This window comes from Silene latifolia, chromosome 6, assembly GCF_048544455.1.
Source record: "Silene latifolia isolate original U9 population chromosome 6, ASM4854445v1, whole genome shotgun sequence".
NCBI classification, from domain to species: domain Eukaryota; kingdom Viridiplantae; phylum Streptophyta; class Magnoliopsida; order Caryophyllales; family Caryophyllaceae; genus Silene; species Silene latifolia.
Genome location: NC_133531.1, coordinates 133,350,257 through 133,369,877, shown reverse-complemented (window position 1 = coordinate 133,369,877; position 19,621 = coordinate 133,350,257). Strand labels below are relative to the sequence as shown.

Genomic DNA, 19,621 nt, shown 5'->3' with positions numbered 1-19,621 from the left:
TGTTGAATTCGGATGACGGAGACGGTTGCGTTGTATGTTGATTGGGATCGGTTTTTATTAATTGAAATCGATCATTTTGGTTGAATGGCAGTTGGCATGTTTTGTATTAATGTTTTGGCTTTCAAATTGGTGTAATGCAATATGAATTGGCCTGCTCTTTTCAAATTTAAAAAAAAAAAAAAAACAATATAAAGGACAGCGGATTTATAAAAGTTCGATGTAATTCTAGCTTCAAAGGACATGGGCTTTCTATAAAAATCTGATGTACATTACACATATGGACATCGGATTAATGTTAAAATCCGATGTTCATTACTCATATGGACATCGGATATATTTAAAAATCCGATGTGCATATATTAATGGACATCGGTTTAAAGTCCCATGTCCATTACACCCCATATGGACGGGACTGAACTCTACATCGGCCTATAATCCGATGTCCATGTGTCTAGAAGTCCGATGTCCTTCATGATTTCTGTAGTAGTGACTTCTAACTCTCTAGTTTTAAGTATCGACTTTTCCTTTCATGTAAGCATTGTTTAAAGTGTTTAAGAGTTTTTTTAAGAAGTTTTCGTTAAGCTTAAATTTTAAATAGACACCTAATTCACCCCCTCCTCCTCTTAGGTGCTCTCGTCCGTGGCTCTTCAGGGTTGTTCTTCAATTGGGTGGTAGTTAAATTAATTGAAATTCGCAAAGGATATGACGGCATCGGGGAGTAACAATGGAGCTTTCAAGTTGTTGAAGAAACGAGATGAATTGAATGATAAGAGGAGATTGAATGAAGGGTTCAAGTTGTTAGTGTCACTCACCTCTTTTAAATCAAGTCGAGCCTCCCTGCAATACCATTGCTCGTCGCCAAAATAACCGACATCGGTTCAAACCCATTTGATTCACACCATTCCAACATCCACTAGTCACCATGGGCCATGGCTATATCCCAAATCGGTCACATTAATTGATGAGGGTTTGTAGGTGGGATGTGGAACGACATGGTCGGAACTGGTGAAGAAAATATCAGACCTAAATTGGCGTTGTGTGTCAATTATGCAGATTGAAGTGTAGCTATGAGAAAGGAGGCGAGGGTGATATGGTTTTATGGGTAGAAGATGGCGACGAGTTGCGGCTGACCATAATGGTGAATGTTTATTGAGAATGATGTAAATGGGAGAAGGATTGAGCGGTAGTGGTTGGGAGGCTGTTGTAGTTGTGGTGTTAAAGGAAAAAAGTGGGTCCCTTATGATTTTTAACCTGCTCCAACCGGTCAAAAAATGACCAGTTCTATTCTATGAAAGGGAGTGCAATAGTTGCTAGTAATCGTAGTTAATTAATAGGTCAAAGTATTTTGAGAAGGATACCCATAGGCCATAGTTCATAATATTCTCATTAAATAACCCTAAGAATAATAACTTTTTTTAATTGCAGATTTGCATTGGAATATCCAAAGGTTTCACGTAATTAGCTTATGGAATTTATTGTTTCCTTAAAATTTTGTAAAGTGTGCAAATAGTTAATTTTTCGAGGCTTGCCAATCATTAGTACCCGAAAAAAGAAAAAAAAAGAAAAAAATTGGTAAGTGTGGAGTACATATGTTAAATCAAATTGTAATTTTAATTCAAATTCAAATTTGCACCAATAATTTATTGCAAAGATTTTTGGATAATCATTATAAAATTATTCCTTATAAGTAACGTAATATTTACATTGTAGAAACCCGAATCATCTCCCCTACTACTAAGAGAATAAAAATTCTTTTAGTTTTCCCTCAAAAAAGCATCTAGCTAAATAAGGTAATAAATAAAATTTTCTTTCATCACATTATTATCTTTTCAATGAATATATTCTTATAAATAAACTCTAATATTTTAAATAAATTCATAATTATGATTTTTTCATTAAAATAAAATAAAATTGATATTAAATTATAAAGTATAAGTTGCTAAATTTTTCAGTAATGCAATAATTATTAGTGTAGAGAATAACTTGACACATGCTTACTAGTAGCTTCGTGACAAAAAAACATTCACTAAAAGAAAGTTCACAACTTAAATATTTTTTTTATTAGTTTTCCATTTTAATTTTTTTGTTTCATATCAAAATACAATGGAGTGAACTGATAAATATTAATGAGGTGTAAATTTTAAAAGTATAAATCCCCGTATATACTAAGAGAATACAACTTCTCTAAAGTTTTCCCTCCACCCTCGAGAGTGCTCGAACTTATATATGGAAATAAATTTGATTTTTATTTATTAAACTAATTTTCCATTTAAAATAACCTGTACATAAAAACTATATCTCCTATTATTAACTTCATGACGAAAAAAAGTTTTTTTTTTTGTTTTAAATTTGATGTAGTTAAAATGTTTTCATAAAAAACACAATTCATGGAATTATTCAATTCTTTTGATTAATTTTAATATTAGTTATTTTTTATAAAAAATCGCGAGGTATAAATCTAAAATCTATAACTAATACACTAAAAATTAAATGACCTATATTTACCGCGCATTTGTGCGAGATCTACACTAGTTAAGGAATAATTTTTCAAATTTGCAGTGATAATTTGTAACTTATCACTTATGGGAGCAACTCAAATAAGGCCCACTTTTATTAGTTTAGCATGAAAAAATGCCTAGTGCAATTCGGCGTGAAAACTACTAAAAGTTTTTATTCTCTTAGTAATAAGAGGATGTGTCAAATATCTTCACACTCAAGAAAAAATAGATAGTTTATTCTTTAACACGGAGGTATCTATCTTAACATTTAAAATTAAAAATGGTCAAATATCATTCAGTATCATTTAAGATAAATTTTTGATTTTATTCATTCTGTTTTTGCCTTTTTCATATTATTTAACCCGCTAAATCAAATTACCAAATACACCTATTTTAGATAAAATTTTAGATAAGGAGAATAAAAAAACAAATTCTCATTTAATACGGGCAATGTCCGTACTAAGATTAAGACAAGTCAAATATATACAAAATCACATGCAAATTGCCTAAAAAATGCCATTTTTTTTGTTTTTTATTATCACCATGTGATAGTATTTGACGAGTTTTAATCTTAAGTACCTGATAACAAAAAAGGATATTCTACGATATGCCCATGTGTTTTTTCGGTTTTCTATATTGTACCTTTACATTTTTGAATTCTATAGTGTACCTCTAAATTTCTTACTTATTTCTTCATCATGACCTCCTTCAAATCTTCATTAACTTTATCACTATTAAACAACCGTACTTTGACCTTTATTTTGACTCATTATTGTTGTATACTTTATCATCATCATATATGAGAAGTATCACAAATTAATTTTAATAACCACAAACTAAACCTCTATTATGAAGCATGAAATGATAATGAAAATTTAATGATATTGAATTAAATTCGTATAATATTTGGTGGGTTAATGAGTAATTCAGCGAACTGATAAGTAAATGAGTAGGTTATCGAATAATTGAAACAAAATTGCTAAATGTCGCCCCTATTTTACTAAACGTCGCCCCTATTTTCATTTCATTTTGACAAGTTTGCCCTTCTCTCTCTAAAAACTATTAAACACATTTTTTTTATCTTGAGTCGAAAATGGGTGACGATAACCCATTTTTCCGATACGTGTGTGAATCATATACTAATGAAAATTAACAATTAACTAACTACGAAAATAATTTAACATAATGAATATAATTATACGAAAATACCTAAAACTAATTGAATAAATAAGTAAATTAATGACATAAACTAATTCAATTAAAACATTTTTAACATAATGCTTTTTTGAAGAAAAAAACTAATTCAACTAATTGAATAAACGTTTTTTTGAATAAAAAAAATTACGTTTTTTCAAAAAAAAAAAAAAAAAAAAATTGGCTGAAACGTGTAAAATACATGAATATGCCCAGGCACGAACATGTGGAAAACACGTTTCTGCCCAGGCACGAACATGTAAACCACACGTTTCAGCCCAGGCACGAACATGTAAAACACATGTTTCTGCCCAGGCCCAAACGTGTAAAACACATGTTTCTGCCCAGGCCCAAACGTGTAAAACACATGTTTCTGCCCAGGCCCAAACGTGTAATTCACACGTTGGGGCCAAATCGATTTTTTTTTTTTTTTTTTTTTCCGGGTACAAATCGACATTTTTTTCCCTCTAATCTCGTAGATCTATAGAAATTTGGCTCTAATCTCGTCACATATTACCTATCCTAAGTCACCCTATAAACTAATCTACATGTTTAGTTGTCCCGTTTGTCTGTCCTTTTTTTTCCGATTTTTGTTGTTACTTTTCAAGCGGATTTGAATTTCTTGTTTTTTTGAAGCGGGTTTTGAAGCGGAAATAGTTTGAACACGGAAATGAAAATAAAGGAAGTGATGGTGTATAAAGTAGCAAAGGGCAAAATAGTAAAATTAGGGGCGACATTTAGCAAAACTAGGGGCGACGTTTAGCAAACCCCTAATTGAAATGCTGCTAAATAGATGATTTAATAGATTAATTAAAAAACTAAGTTAGAGACAATAAATAAGGTCATGATATATACTGATGTACAAAATTTAGAAGCACACCATAAAATTTTAAAAATATAGGTATAACAAAAAAATGAAAAATCTCCCAAAATAATCACTCAAGGAGACGATCCGTAACGATACGCGAACAATTGCGCCTAAAATACAAAGTCTAAAAAATCCAAAAACTAGTCAGCTATAGTACAACCGAAATCTCTGTTCCATCTATTCGTCCGCGCAATCATTAAACCGCATCGATTCTCCCAATTCCCAACGTCCTTACTCTACAGTTTTGAAATTAAAATGACCTTGCTGGCCCTACCTTCTGACTTTCAAAAAATGTAACCGTTAGTCCTCTATTTTGTAAATATCCCAAACATGTAGGGGCAAAAATGCCAACTTCAACCTAAATTACAGGCTCCGCCGCCCCATACCCGGCTCTCTAACCTAGACCTTTGTTACCTTCTTTCATGACATGATTTCACTCTTTTCTAATTTTACCATCATACCCTCCTCATATGATTTCACACCCAAGACCAAAGTACACTGAGATTCGCTCTTTAAATTTGTCATACTCCGTAGTACTTCCTCCATTCAACTCCACTCTGTCACTTTCTTTTTTTACGTTTACCAACACGTGTTTTACGCGTTAAATATCGTTAGTTACGTATTTGCAAAAATTATAAAAGTTAGATATTTTTTATATACTCGTAAAGACGAATCAAACAAGATCCCACATGAATATATTTTCACTTACGTATCGAGAGAAAATCGAAATTGAATACACGATTGTGAATAGTGTACAAAAGTGAAATATGTAGAGTGGAGTTGAATGGATGAAGTACAAACCAGCTAGTTTAATTGGGTGATTGAGATATCTGATTTTGCCCAAATTCTTGTTTAAAACGAGTATTATTTGATATTCGTCTTGAGTTTAAAACGAGTTAAATATAATCATGTAGGATGGATAAGACAAAAACAAATGCATTGAAAAAGGTAAAAGATTTGTTCTACATCCCGTGTGGGGTGTTATTTAGCCTCTCTTAAGCTTAAAACTAATAATACCGTCTTAAATAAAACTAATTGTCCAGTTTATTATTACATCGGATTTAAATATGGCCACTTAAATGATTGTTGGGATAAATTTTAGTAGGTCTTATATCGTTGGCCCTATAAAATGATATCTAGCCGATCCTTTCTATTTAACGAATATACTCGTTTTAAACAAAAATATTTGATAACAAAGTAATTCATAGGTTGTTTGATTGCATGTAGCAATTTGTATTATCTAAAAAGTCATAAAACACATTATTTTATAATTCATGTGAATTGTAAAATATTGTTTGTTTGTAATGAATGATATGCAATTCATTTAGGCATTCTCATCTATCTAGGGAATTTAGGTAAACAACTTATTCCATCATGGAGAAATTGAAATTCATGGAAACTTCTAATTCATGTGAGCATTGTTGTCAGAATCGCGATTCGATCCAATGATTCTACGATTTTACGATCCAAAAATGCTTGACCGATCCTGGATCCTACGATTCATCATAGATGTAGAATCTTACGATCCTGTTAATTTGAAAATTTCTAGAGAAGAGATCATAATACGATCCTACGATTTTATGATCCTACGATCCGATTCCATAATAAAAAAAATTAATATATATTTTTATATAATGACACCATAAACTCAAATTTCGTGTAAGTTGTAGAAACATGTTCATACAATGACACTAAAATCATTACTTACCAATATTTTATGAATAAATATTAATAAATAAGTGTTTTAATTTTCAATTATATGTTTTTACCAAATAAAAAATTATATTTAGTGAGTTTGTAGAATCTTGCGATTCTACGATCCGATTCTACCGATTCGATCCTACTCTCGCCATCGATCCAAAGTAGGATCTCGATCCTGGCAACATTGCATGTGAGTTAAGTTAACCAAACAATATGCCTATTTTATAATTCACATGAATTTAAATTCATATGTTGTTTAGTGGGTAACCAAACTACCCCTAAAGTACAATGCACATAATCGATCTAAATCATTATTTTGGTTTGAATATTGATATTCAATGTTCCTAAAATATGATATTGATATTCAATTTTCCTAAAATATGATATTTATATCCAATTGATACATTTTAACTACCTAAATGTTATTTCTTACACTATAATTATAAAATTGTACATAAAACTCATATATCCACTAAACCAACCAGATACCACTATTTACATTTAATAAGGTTTCAAGTAATATGAACACAAAAGATTCACTTCTTAAATAAAATATCTTACCAAATATGAAGCAATAAGTTTTGATACTCCCTTACATTCAAGTCAAATATTTCACATTTATTTGATTTTCCTTACAAAATAAGTGAAATATAAATCATTAAAAGGATGTTGGGTAAACGGTGGATTGATAGTTTTCAGTATATTCAATGCTTTTAGCATGTGGTGACTCACCAATCTACTAATTTGAGTGTTTGGTAAATGGTATATTGAAACAGTAGATTGAATGAAACAGTAGATTGAAGCTCAATCTAATGTTTTCCAATATGCTGCTCCCCGAGGATATTCACATTAGTGGATGGTGAAAAATGAATCTGTTAACTATTTACACATAGATACAACAATATATTAACCAAAACCCGCTAATAAGCAAACATTTATACTAATGTGCTATTTGGTCTTGAATTCTTGATTATGTAAAATAACCTTTTCTTTTTAAAATGAGCTTATTCACAAATTACTTTTCGGAAAAATTTTGGTTATTTGGCCAAACTTTTGGAAAAACGTTTTTTTAATAAATATTTATGTTTGGCTTAACTACCTTTTTGGGCTTTTTAGGCACTAGAGTGAAAAGTAGAAGTAACAATTTCCTACTTCTACTTTTAGGGGTTAGTTATCAACTTTTACCTTTTTAAAAACACTTTTAATCCTCCATAATTTATAGTAGTGTTTGACCTAGTTTCTATTTTTTCAATTGCAAAAACACTTTTAAACCTAGGCCAAACACCATCTAAATCTGTTAATTGAAATACATTAGTCAAACATGTCAATCAAATATGTTATTTATAATCTGTTTAACTAATCTGCTTCTTTTATTATTAATTTGCTGAGTACGAAACATGATATAACTGTAATTTCTCACTAGTCCAACTCCCCCTCCCAATAACATGACAAAAATGACCCGAGCCAAATGGACAGACCAATAAGACAATTTGCACCCGAATTGAGGACCTGATTTGACACGAACCACGAATAACCCGACTCTATTCAACCCGACCTGAATGTTTATTATCGCAAATAACTAAAACAACAACCTACCAAAAAAATGCCTCGAAACTGAATGATCCGACTCAACCTTATCCAACCCAATTTTTTGCAAATCCAAACAACCCAAACTCGAATTGAACCGAACAAAACTCGATTCGATTGCCCCATTTACCAGTTCGCTTCCAATGATAAAATAGCCATTTCTCCTCAACCCTATGAAAATAAAAAAATTCCAAATAAAAAAGTCATTCGAAACTTCCCTCCCCATTAATAAATTATTACATTTACACATACTCTCAACCTATATTAAAAAATAATAAAGGCCCCATTTTTTCAAAATTTGGACCCCCACATCTAATCTTCACCGCTCTTTTTCCTTCTGTACTTCGTCTCCACACTCACAAAACTCCAACACTACTCACAACAATGGAGGAACAAGACATGGAAATGGTGCTCGAAGATGATATCCCTCTATACGACGTCGTTGAAGTCGATTTCGAGTATGAATTTGACGCTGCTCGCTTTTTCGATTTTTCCAAACCTGAGTCCCAAGCTGAGGCTCGGATGTCCGAGCTTTGGTTCAACTCCGCTCCTAATTATCCTCCTTCTCGTAATCTTTCTCTCTCCTCTTTTCTCCAAACCCTAATTTTTTCGATTTTTTGTTCGTTTTTTAGCGTGTTGTGATTTTTTGTGCTTAATTTGATTTTTTTTTTTTGGTTTGGTTTTGTTGTTTAGGGTTTTATCTTTATGCGATTGATTGTGAGTTGATGAACTGCAGATGAAAATGATGTAAAGATTGTGTTTTTTGACGAGCATTTTGATTTTATGTGTTTGATGATATGATATGTTGATTTATTTCCATTTGTACTGAAGCAAAGCGAAAGACTCGTTATTCTTTGGTTTTTATGCGGCTTTTTTCCGAGTTGATGAACTGTAGGTCATGTTGTTATGAAGAATGTGGAATTTGATGTGCATTTTGCAGTGAAGTTTGATTTACCGTTTTTTATTGATTTATTTCCATTTCTAATGAAGCAAAAGACTCATTATTCATTGGTTTTTATGCGGTTTTTGGTGAGATGATGAACTGTTGGTCATGTTGATACGAAGAATGTGGTCTTTGATGAGCATTTTTTAGTGAAATTTGATGCATTGTGTTTGATGATATGATATGTTGTTTTAACTACATTGATTCATGAGTTTGCTATTTCGATTTTTAATAGAGCGGAAGACTCGTTATTCTTTGATTTTGTGTGATTGTTTGCGAGATGATAAACTCACGACATTGATTCATGAGTTTACTGCTTTTAATTCTAATAGTAAAAGATTCATTATGTTTTGGTTACGTGTTACGATAAAATAAAGCAAAATGACTCACTAAATTGGCTCTGTTGCTTGATTAGATTATTGTTGCGATTTTCATGTTAGCCAACGGGACATAGTGTTGTTGTGTTGATAATACGTGGTAGAATATGCGGGAGTATTGGAATCAAATGGAGTAATGCTGTTATTGATTGTTGAGTTTACTTAGGTTTAATGGTGGTTGAAAAATTAAATGAACTAGGTTAAATCTTGAGCTGGTTCTGTGAAACAGCAGATGAGTCATAATTGAGCAGCTCTCTGTAAAGTTATGGTGCTTCGGAATTAAATGACTTGTTGAAAAATTTGCAAGCTTCACTAAAGCATATACTGTTGTAAAGCATATTCAATAGCTGCAGCTAACTCAGTTTCTGGCTTTGTATTATGTTGTTAATTGAGTTACGTTGTGGAAGACGAATGATTTGGCCCGCTTTTCGTTGTTGTTAACTTTTAAGTAGCGTGCTTGAACTCTGGAGTCGATTAGCCCCATTTGACTTTTTCCTTCTCACATGAAAAGTCAAACAAGGCTAATTGAGCGTAGAAGTTATACAGCAACAAGAGACTTTAGGGACTTGGGACTTGGGATTCAGGGGCATTTGATCTCTAGACAATATACTGTTGTAGCTAGATTCATTTTGTTAGCCTTCAAATGATAGTTTCCAAGCATGTCTGTTTTCTGAACTTTGCCTTTGCTTATTGCTGACTCAAACTTGCAGCGTTTGTGACTAAATTGTTTCAAATGGAGGGCTTCTACTCACAAAAAGCAGATGCTTTGCCCTTAGCTAATTATGATGACGGCATGTCATCGGTTGATGATGATGCTGATATCCATCAACAAGAACAATATTCCTATCAGAATAAACCGTACCAAGGTATTCCTTTGCTGAACTGCCGATACTGCTTAGCAGAGTGGCACATCCGTCAAAGTTCAAACTTTTATTTTTAATTATTCTGTACAATTAACTTGATCGCTTGGGTACTCTTAACAGAAACGAGTAGCCAAGCATGGTGGAATGCAAAAGGTGGCAGTTTACAAGATGCTAAAAAACAAGCAGAGTGCTTATTTGGAGGTACACTAGTGGACCTCATTGATGGTCATTGTATACTCTTACATTACTTTTGTTGAAGTGCAAAACCCGTTAGCCTTCTGTAAGTCCATGTATTCCACAGTGCGATTTTCGTTACTTCATCTTGTACTTCATTTATTCGCTTGTATCAGGTCAGTCTACGGGTTTGACATTCTACAATCACCTGGCTAATGATATGAAGAAAACAAAAACTAAATCCCTTGCTAAGCCACATATGCCAAGGAGCTCAACTCTAATGAAGCCTACTGCCAGTCAGCTTGCTAAGCAGAAGCAGCGGCAACAAGCTATTGACGTTAGGTAATTATTTGCAAGGGTTCATGTCACCTGGCTTTTCACATACGAATTTGGTTTCAGTTATTCAACTTTCTCCCTTTCTATTTTCAGTTTCTTCACAAATCGAATGCATTTTAAGACACATTCCAATTTATGATTTACTGAAAGCATCCCCGCTTCTAACTGAATTGTTATGTTGTCAGATTTAAAATAGGTGAAGGTTTATCAACTTCCCATTGTGGAACTGAAAATCAAGCTCCAAAGAGACAAAAACTAGATGGAGGTCTCTCACGTAAAGTATGGTTTCTGCACTCATTTTGTTTTGAACTCTCTGTTTCCAGTCTCTATTATTTTGCTTCCGTAATTAGTTTTGCGCTCTATGTAATTTTATCGAAGCATTAAGCGTGATAGAGAATTTATTAGTTTTCGATAATTTGTTCGATTGGGTTAGCTTTTTGATAACAGAAATTCAGGTCATACTCTTGTATTTGTACCATCTTGCTTCTCCTGTTATTTGTGATCTCTATCAAATGTGGATGGTTGTCAAAGTTCCAATTCTTAGGTTGAATGCTCATCCTAGTTGCTTGACGTATGAAAAAAAAAAGTACATATATCCTTGTCACAGAGATTCATGATGATATGAAGGTGTTGTATGAGCTAAATACAATAAGTTGGATGTCCTTTTGAGTGTTTGATTTCCCTTCTTGCAGATTGTTGACATGAAGCAACCAACCAATCTAACCCACAAGATTCCTAAAAAGGTATGTCCTTGCTTTAAAAAAGCATGCCCGAGGCGCGAAGCGCCAGCCAAATAACCTCTAGGCGCATGGGATCCCAAAGGCGCACGAGGCGCAACGAGTGAGTCGCACCAAGGCGCATTACTATTAAATGATTTAAATCCTATAAATTTTTTCTCAAATTCTTTTTATTTCACATATTCACCCTTCTGTTCTCCCCTTAATGTTTAATTTCCACTTATAAATTCATGTTAGCCCTCTTTAAAAACAAAAAAGGGGACTATTATTGCACAAAAAAATTACTCTTGTTCATTTGATAATCAATGCGCATCGTATCATAAGGCACGCGCCTTCACCTCATGCCTTGCGCCTTGTCGCCTAGAGACCCCATCGCCTCAGTGCACCTTTCACATTCTCACACTAAGGGTATGTCTGAAGACAAGAGGCTTCAATGAGCTCCCCTATCAGTAAGATTCATAAAATTGTTCTTTGCTTTCGTGAACTTGGCTTAGAGACCTTTGAGCCTTTGCTATCCATGCATGATAACCGTCAGTTTTTTGGATACTGAGCTCTTGTATCTTGTGTCTCCCTTTTACAGCTTACTTCAGCATTTGTTAGCCTAAGAATTGCACTTATGGTGCTGTTGGTTACGTTCTTCATTATTCGTCTTCCTGATGTGTTTGCTTGCCTTGTAGGATATTGCTCCCCAGGGCATGAATTTACAGAGTAAGCTAAGGATCACCATACCGAGAGAGCCAGACCTAGAAACTGCACATAGAGCAGAAAGGACAAGGTGTAAATTCGTATGTCACTGCTTTTATATTATCCTTATTGTGACCTGTTGCCTGACTTTCACTATTAGTAATTACGGAGTAGTCTTTAAGTTTTTCACTATTTGCATTATATATCAAAAGCGCTACCGTTTATGCACTTATGCCTTATTGAGTGTAAGTATTTGTTCTAATTAGCAGATCCATAAGTAGCAAAGAGGGTGAAAAACCTACTTCAACCATTGGCAGATATAAAGCACGACCATTGAACAAAAAGGTCTATATCTAAGCCACAGAGACAATTCTCCTTCAATATGTTCTTCTCCCTCCTTCTCTCTCGCTTAAACTCTCAATATCCTTCTTTAAAAATTGTTCAGATTCTTGAGGCCCCTGCGTGCACAATCCCGAAGAGGAGTACTCCACAGGTGCAAGATATTCAAGTGAGAGATCAATTTCATATGTTTTTTTCTTACATAAAAGGTGTTTCTCAGGTTTCTATTTGAGTGACTTATGTTGTTTGCTTTTGTAGGCCTTTCGCTTTAGAACCATTGAGCGTGCAAAACAGACTGCGTCCACAGCTACAATTTGTCAAACTACGAAGGTGAAGACACAAGTGCTTGCTAGCAACTTTAGTATTCTTTCTGGAACAGTATAATTGATTTTTTTTTTCATTCTCATTTGTGTTGTTGAGATGCTCCACTCATTAGGCTTAACTTTCTCATTCTCTAGCAATTTTATACCGATGCCTCAAAAGAAGCTAGCGGGATAGGAGAGAGTGTTCAGTACGTAGATTACAGTTGTGGTCAAGTCAGATTCACTGTTTATGCTAGAGCAGTTGTGCAAACGCTACGAGTTACGACTATCTGCTAATCAGCTGTATAAAATAATTCTTCATGGCTTAATGCCCCCCTACGAAAATTGCACCGGCTAACTGTTTCCTAATTCTGCATCTATGAAATCTTGCATGCATAGCTATGGACACGGCTTAAGAAAGAAGATGCAAAAGCCATTTGTCATCTATTACTGTGCTTATGTGAGACAATTCTCTTTATCTTTGCTAATTTTTTCTGGTAATTTCAGGGGTTGAACAAAGGCAATCCTGCTAGCACTTCGGAAACCGTAAACAATGATGGGAAGAGGTATGTACACAGATTGAAAAGTGTGGATGCTAGCTGCTTTTCTGTTTATTTATTGGTTGTGTCATCTTGCACATATGCGTCATTTTCTCATTGGATATCGCCATATCGGTATATTAGCGTTGTGGATTACCTATATAATAACTGGTCTTCAATCTAGAATTGCAACATTCTGTCAATCGAACAGAATTGCTATTAACTGGATCGTGATTGGATATCAGGGCCTTGAAAGAGAGTCAGTTGTTAGACGAATACTTTGTAGTTTGTACTTTGGTGGTCAATGGGTTTTATTAATAAGCACGCTTGAATAAAAGTTTTTAACTTTCATGTCGTATCTGATTTGTCTAGGTGTGATTCTGTGGATGCTCCAAAGTTGGCTGAACGTCCATTAGCACATAGCTTCAAAGCACGTCCACTTGATAAGAAGGTAACAAGTCACAGACATGTTAATCATCAAGGGCCTCGTATGCTTTCAAATTTTGAGCTTTGACATCATTTATCAGCAATAACGAAAATACAAAGTGGTTGTTTCCAGACAACCCATACTGAAAATTTCATCAGCAATTGCATCATATGTGCGCTATTTATTAATTTAAAAGAAGCTCAACCAATTTAGTTGGTCGGTTTTGCTTTATTAAATCATAATTCAGAGCGGAAGAGTAGTGAGGCTCCATCCTAACGGCTGTTATGTGCTTTATTTTGAATGCAGATATTGACAAGCAGAGGAGATCTTGGTATTTTCAGAAACAGTAAACGAGATGTAACAGTGCCAAAGGTGAAATATTAAGCCATGGTCTTGATTATGTTGCATGTAAATTCTCAGTGTGTCCGTTAGTGGTATAAACACTCATTTTCTTTATGTTCAGGAGTTCGAGTTTCAAACAGCAAAGAGGAATCACCAAAATCCTCCCATTGAGCTTTTCAGCAAGGTATCTCACTATCTCCTTCCTGGATTTTCTTCTTTTATTTGGTTATTACAGCATTTTCTTATTGTTCTTTCCTGGCCTGCTTATCAATTGTAATATTGCTAATAACACAATCATATCGCTTCCTTGTATTTGTTGTAGCTTTCGCTTGCTGGCGAACCTCAGCCAAAAAATGGCGCTAAGCCACAGTTGCCCCAGAGGACCTGCATTTTTTCAAAGGTTCCTCTTTCGCACGTTAACTTAAAAAGCATTTTTCTTTCATTCGTTCTGGACATTGCTGACTTACTCTTCATACTACAAGGGATCAAAAGAAAATAGATGGGAATCATGTCATGAAGGTCAAAATGTAAAGCGAGATATGCAAGACACCCACCAGGGAAAGCAGATTCTGGATGTTACCAGTTCCGGGGCTGCTGAATTTGGTCCTGGACATGCCATGAACAGGTTCAATCTTGACACACTAAAATAGCTGTTTTATTCTTTATGAAGCCGTGGACATTTTTTTTCCTTTACTACAGCTCCCATCTAAACCAAAGCTCTGACTTTCCTTTTTGAGTAAATCCACACCACCAAAGTTCTCAATTCCTTTTTAACTAAAAAAAAGTCAACACCGAAACCTCACACTTTTTACCCTCCCTTTTTTTTTAACTCTTAATTACATTAAGTGCTGCTAAACTACCCCAGTCACTATAGTTTTAAGGGTCATGTCCGGATCACGTCATCTTGGATTATTTTGTCACAAAAAAAAAAAGAAGTGGATTATTATCATACCTGATTTTAACAGGCATTGTCACTAAGTCTATGTCAATGAGTTTGTGGTGACTTTAATCATCCTCTTTGCAGGACGGGTCCGTTGTGGAGATAATAGCATTTATATTTTCACCGCAGGATAGGCAGACCAAGATGTATAGATGCCTGTAGATGAAATTTATACAGTCACCTGTTTGAATGATTGGGTCTTACAAACTACACTTGAAAGCTTGGTAGCCTTCAAATTCAAGGTTATTGATAGAAGCAGTTGGCCCCTTACCGTCTTCCTAGCCGGTTGAATATTTAGGCTACCATATTTGCCGAAGATAGAGGGATGGGTAAGGATGTCTAGTTCTGTATAGATACTAAGGTTCCTGAGTCCTGATAACATTTTTGTGTTCCCTTGTTTTCCACCCAGAAGCTGATAAATTCAACATCACTTTCATGGAGGGGGAACACAAATGTGTTTTTTTTACAGGACCATGAGGAATATACAATTTTCACCAAATGAGTTTATTCTCTCAGTCAATCTATATTTTGCCTAGGGTCGGATACAAATTCTCATTTGTGAGTTGTGACGGAAAAATGTGACCATTTTTATGATAAAATGTAACCATTATTTGATAAATAAAAATGTATGGATGGTTATTTTTTATCATAAAATGGTCACATTTTTTCCGTCACAATTTGTGACCCATCTTACACTCTTACGTGAGTTTATTCTCAATCAATCTATATTTTGCCTATGGTCGGATTAGGAGCTCTTATAACCCAGTGTCACTCTTACGTTTAACGATGAATAAAATCTAACATGACTATATTTTATCTTCTTAATTGCAAAGAATTATGAAAATTCCTCACTATAAATAGCGATGAAAATGGAAACGAGGGATTTGGAGTTGAAGGGAGGGAGTTGCAAATTCGTAAAAGTATTACGAGTATTTTTTTTACGGAATTTTTATAAACTGTTGTAAATAAGTTCTGTATTAGCATTACATTTCTAGCTCAAGAGTCATTCTTAGTTATAGCAGAAACAAGAGAAAGAGGAGCTTGCTTAGTCCATTTCCTAATATCATAGTGTCTTTTGTGAGGCTTTTTCGTCGCATCCTTGGTCAGCTTTCTCTTTGTAATGGCAATGGCTAGATCATTCGGGAACAACGTCTTCCAAACGAAGCCATGTAAAAGAGTCGAAATAAACAGAATGATCACCATTGTTGAAGACATGAATGAGAGCGACAAAGCTAAACCTTTGCTTGTTATTGATGGCACCTCCTCGGCGTACTTGATTGTCGCAATTGATGCCGTTGTCATTGGGAATGTGTATGACCACCATGCTACCGAAAACCTGTCATTAAGTGGAAAAAAGGGAGGTTTAGAGAGTTTGTTGGTTGAAATCACGTTTCTACTTGATTCGGGTTTGGGTGTTTGATACGGGTAATTATCCAAGTGTTCGACTTATTGTACTCCCTCTGCCCTAATCATTTATTTACTTCTTTATTCTTTCTAAGAGATATGTTAATTAAAGGTAAACAAATGATTGAGATGGAAGGAGTAATTGTTTACTCATCCAGGGTTTATTTGTTTTAACTTTCTATTTGCCTAGATTTATTTTTTCCTCTCATGGAGATAAATGAACGAAATAAAATTACCTAAAGCCTCTGAAAAAATTGATCCGAACGACAAGGGAGATGTAGAGGAAGACGGCAATGAAGAAACAAGTCCTTGATAAGCCATCAAATTCACCATAAATACTATCCCAAGCAATACTGGCCGCGGCCGGGGTGGCAATGAACATACAATAAACAGGGTGCAACTCCTTTGGCAACGCCTCGCTTGTCGGCAATCTTTGGTATAGCGTCACAAAAACCACCAGATAATGTGCAAACCCCACTGCCCATAAGAACTTTGCTGGCTCTACCCACCCTACCTGTTGTGCAAAGAGACATTATTTTTTTTTTTTTTATTACAGCTGCCAAAAAAAATAAAAATTCGAAGGGTATAATTATAAAAAGCGAGACAATTCCAAAGAATACGAGGGAATAAAAAACTACCTTAGCGGCCAAAATGGCGCCGACAAAGTTTCCAATGACGGAAAGGTGAGACGAAGGGTTAGCCACCATGCTCAACCGCCGTTTCCCACCAGAGAGCCACTGACCGTAAATCTTCAGCTCGAGGATAAACGCAGGCGCCATGAACACACAAAACACGGCTGGGTGTAACTTACTGGCAATGGCAGGCGGAGTTCCAAGTGCCATGAACATACACACAATCCACGGTGCGAAGAAGAAGTTAACACGAACCGGGTGGAAGTACTCTCGTTTAATCGCTTCGAAATAGAAGATGCATTTCAATAGGTAGGTGGTCGAAACTAGGAAGAGGATGAATAAGGCTAGAAACCAGAGGATTAGGTTTATGTATGGAGTTACATGCAGGAATTTCATAGATGGACTTGTTGACATTGATTTCCATAGGATTGTTTGACTGCTTAGCCCTAAGCATATTCCGAAACATCCTATAGGAAATCTTAGCAAAAATGGCCATGTTTCGTCTTTCGGTAGAAGGATGTCTTCATAATCCTGCACATAAAATTCTCATATGAGACGGTCTGTTACTAGGTGATCACCTATATCATATCAATAGTATATGTATATGATCTTTTCGCTTAGTAACTGGGGCGGAGCCAGGTTTAACGTTAGGGGGTGAATAAGTAATTGCATAACGTAAACTTGAAAAAAATTCGGAAATTTTCATATGAGACTGTCTGTTACTAGGTGATGACCTATATTATATGAAATAGGTAAAATGCACGCGGTGTCTTTGAAGTTTAGAATTTCGCCCGAAATATCTAATTTTTTGTTCCGGAAAACTTTAAGAGGCTATAACTCGTGTCTACGAGTTCTGAAAGTGATAATTTTTTTCAAATCGATTATCTTTCCGAGAACACTACGATTTGAAAAAAAAATTGTCGTATTTGGATCCCGTAGCTAGGAGTTTTTGTATGTCAAAAATTTTTTTACCGAACAACCTTTGAGTGACCATATCTCTTGGTCACGAATTCCAAACTCGACAGTTTTTTTTCAAGTCGTAGTTTTCGAAAAGATAATTAATTTGAAAAAAAAAATCGTCAGTTTCTGAGCTCGTAAACACGAGTTATAACCTCTTAAAGTTTTACGTATAAAAAAATTGGGTATTTCAGGCAAAATATCAAATGACACCGCGTGCTGCATGCATTTTCCATATCAAAATAGTATATATTGTTCGCGGTCGTTTATCTATAGTGAGAATGACCTTTTTGCCTAGTAACAGTGACGGAGCCAGGATTAACAGTTAAAGGACAAAAAAATTAAGGGGACGAAATAAGTAATGGCAAAACATAAACTTGAAAAAAATTCAAAAATGTTAACTAAAACTTTGGAATTTACCTTGACTTGATCAAGCTCAGGACCAGTAAGTGCAGCAAAGTATCTACCAGCAGGAACACTTGTATCATCACCACCTTCCGAACCATTGAAACTATTTCTCGGATAATTATGCTCCAATTCATTAACTTCCTTTCTAATAGTAGGAAGTAAAGAATGTTGCTTACTAAGTGTAGATTTAGTCCTAAACTTACTAAAATCATCCTTCTTCCCTTCTCCAACAACCCCATTACTACCTCTCAAACCGAACCCGCCGCCTAGGCTTCTACCACTCCTACTAAGTCCAATTTTCTCATTCTCATTTCTTTTTAATACAGAAAATCCTGTTTCAAGTGATACTTGTCTATTAAAGTTTCTATTTGGCACCCTTTTAGGTTGATCCTGAAACCTAACTGGTCTGGTTGCCCTAGCCCGCTTTTGATCACCTCTATTTCCTGTTTGTCTAGACGTTCCTTGATCGTCCCCTGACAAAATCTCGGGAATGTCGACAAATTGAGGATTAGATGAAGTTGAGGAAGGTGGTATTTTCTCCATTACAATGTCTATAAACTCTTCTTGGTGTGCCAAGCTTAATGTTATTGTAGTATTGCATGAATGTCTACTTATATGATAACGTGAATCCATCAAAAGTTACTTTTTTTTTTCTTTTTTTCTTTTTGTTTGTAGTAAAGATCACGAGAGAATAGACTAATTGTAAGACAAAAAATTATTTGTAGTTTTAATAATTATTAAAGATGAAATATGAGCCATAACTTTTAGGTTTACTTGAGCAAAAAGTGTATAAAGGTTATGGTTTAAATAATCTCGTGAAGCTTAAATAATATGTGGAAGATTTATTATGGTTGATAGCAAGAAACATTTCACGGGATATTGGAATGCTTTATACGAGTATTTAGGAATATTGTAGGATGAATTTTAATGGCTGAAAATTGAGACGTTGGGTTTGACTTGGATTTATGCAACTTGTGTTAGTTTTGCACCATGCAATATATTTGCTCTTGGCTTAGGCAATAGGTAGCTAAATGTAACTTTCAGAACGATTAAGTTTAACGGAAAATTCCCGCATTGCTCCTGAGATTTTACATTTTACACGAAATATCTAATTTTTTGATGAGATCAAAAGATATGGTCACTCAAAATTTGTTCAGTCAAAATTTTTTTGATATAGAAAAACTTCTAACTATGGGATCTAAATACGGCATTCTTTTTCAAATCATAGTTTTTGGAAAAATGATCGATTTGAAAAAAAAAAATCGTCTCTTTCTGAACTCGTAAAGATGAGTTATGGCCTCTTAAAATTTTCTGTATAAATAATTTGGGTAATTTGTGCAAAATTTAAACTTTAAGGGTATCATGTGAA

The 19,621-nt window shown here is 34.6% G+C and overlaps 2 protein-coding genes across 7 annotated transcripts; one reads left to right on the top strand and one right to left on the bottom strand.

Moving 5' to 3' along the window:
• Positions 1-8,111: 8,111 nt before the first annotated feature.
• LOC141587316 (protein TPX2-like) lies at positions 8,112-15,390 on the top strand. Of its 6 annotated transcripts, none has more exons than XM_074408769.1 (17): positions 8,112-8,416; positions 9,879-10,034; positions 10,152-10,232; positions 10,382-10,547; positions 10,727-10,820; positions 11,234-11,284; positions 11,956-12,053; positions 12,232-12,307; positions 12,408-12,470; positions 12,560-12,631; positions 13,111-13,169; positions 13,515-13,593; positions 13,876-13,941; positions 14,033-14,095; positions 14,234-14,311; positions 14,394-14,536; positions 14,981-15,390. In XM_074408769.1, exons 1-17 carry the CDS (start codon positions 8,233-8,235, stop codon positions 15,015-15,017), a joined length of 1,566 nt encoding a protein of 521 aa, XP_074264870.1. In that variant the 5' UTR covers positions 8,112-8,232; the 3' UTR covers positions 15,018-15,390. The 6 variants fall into 6 exon arrangements, 4 of the variants coding, with proteins under 4 accessions (XP_074264870.1, XP_074264872.1, XP_074264871.1 ...); XR_012519744.1 differs by having other exon boundaries at positions 8,140-8,416; positions 14,404-14,536; XR_012519743.1 differs by having other exon boundaries at positions 8,140-8,416; positions 12,229-12,307; positions 14,404-14,536; positions 14,936-15,047.
• A 356-nt stretch (positions 15,391-15,746) lies between these two features.
• LOC141587315 (guard cell S-type anion channel SLAC1) lies at positions 15,747-18,965 on the bottom strand. The gene is made up of 4 exons (XM_074408766.1): positions 18,265-18,965; positions 16,894-17,418; positions 16,492-16,769; positions 15,747-16,187 (listed from the first exon to the last, which is right to left on the bottom strand). Exons 1-4 carry the CDS (start codon positions 18,883-18,885, stop codon positions 15,848-15,850), a joined length of 1,764 nt encoding a protein of 587 aa, XP_074264867.1. The 5' UTR covers positions 18,886-18,965; the 3' UTR covers positions 15,747-15,847.
• Positions 18,966-19,621: the final 656 nt, after the last annotated feature.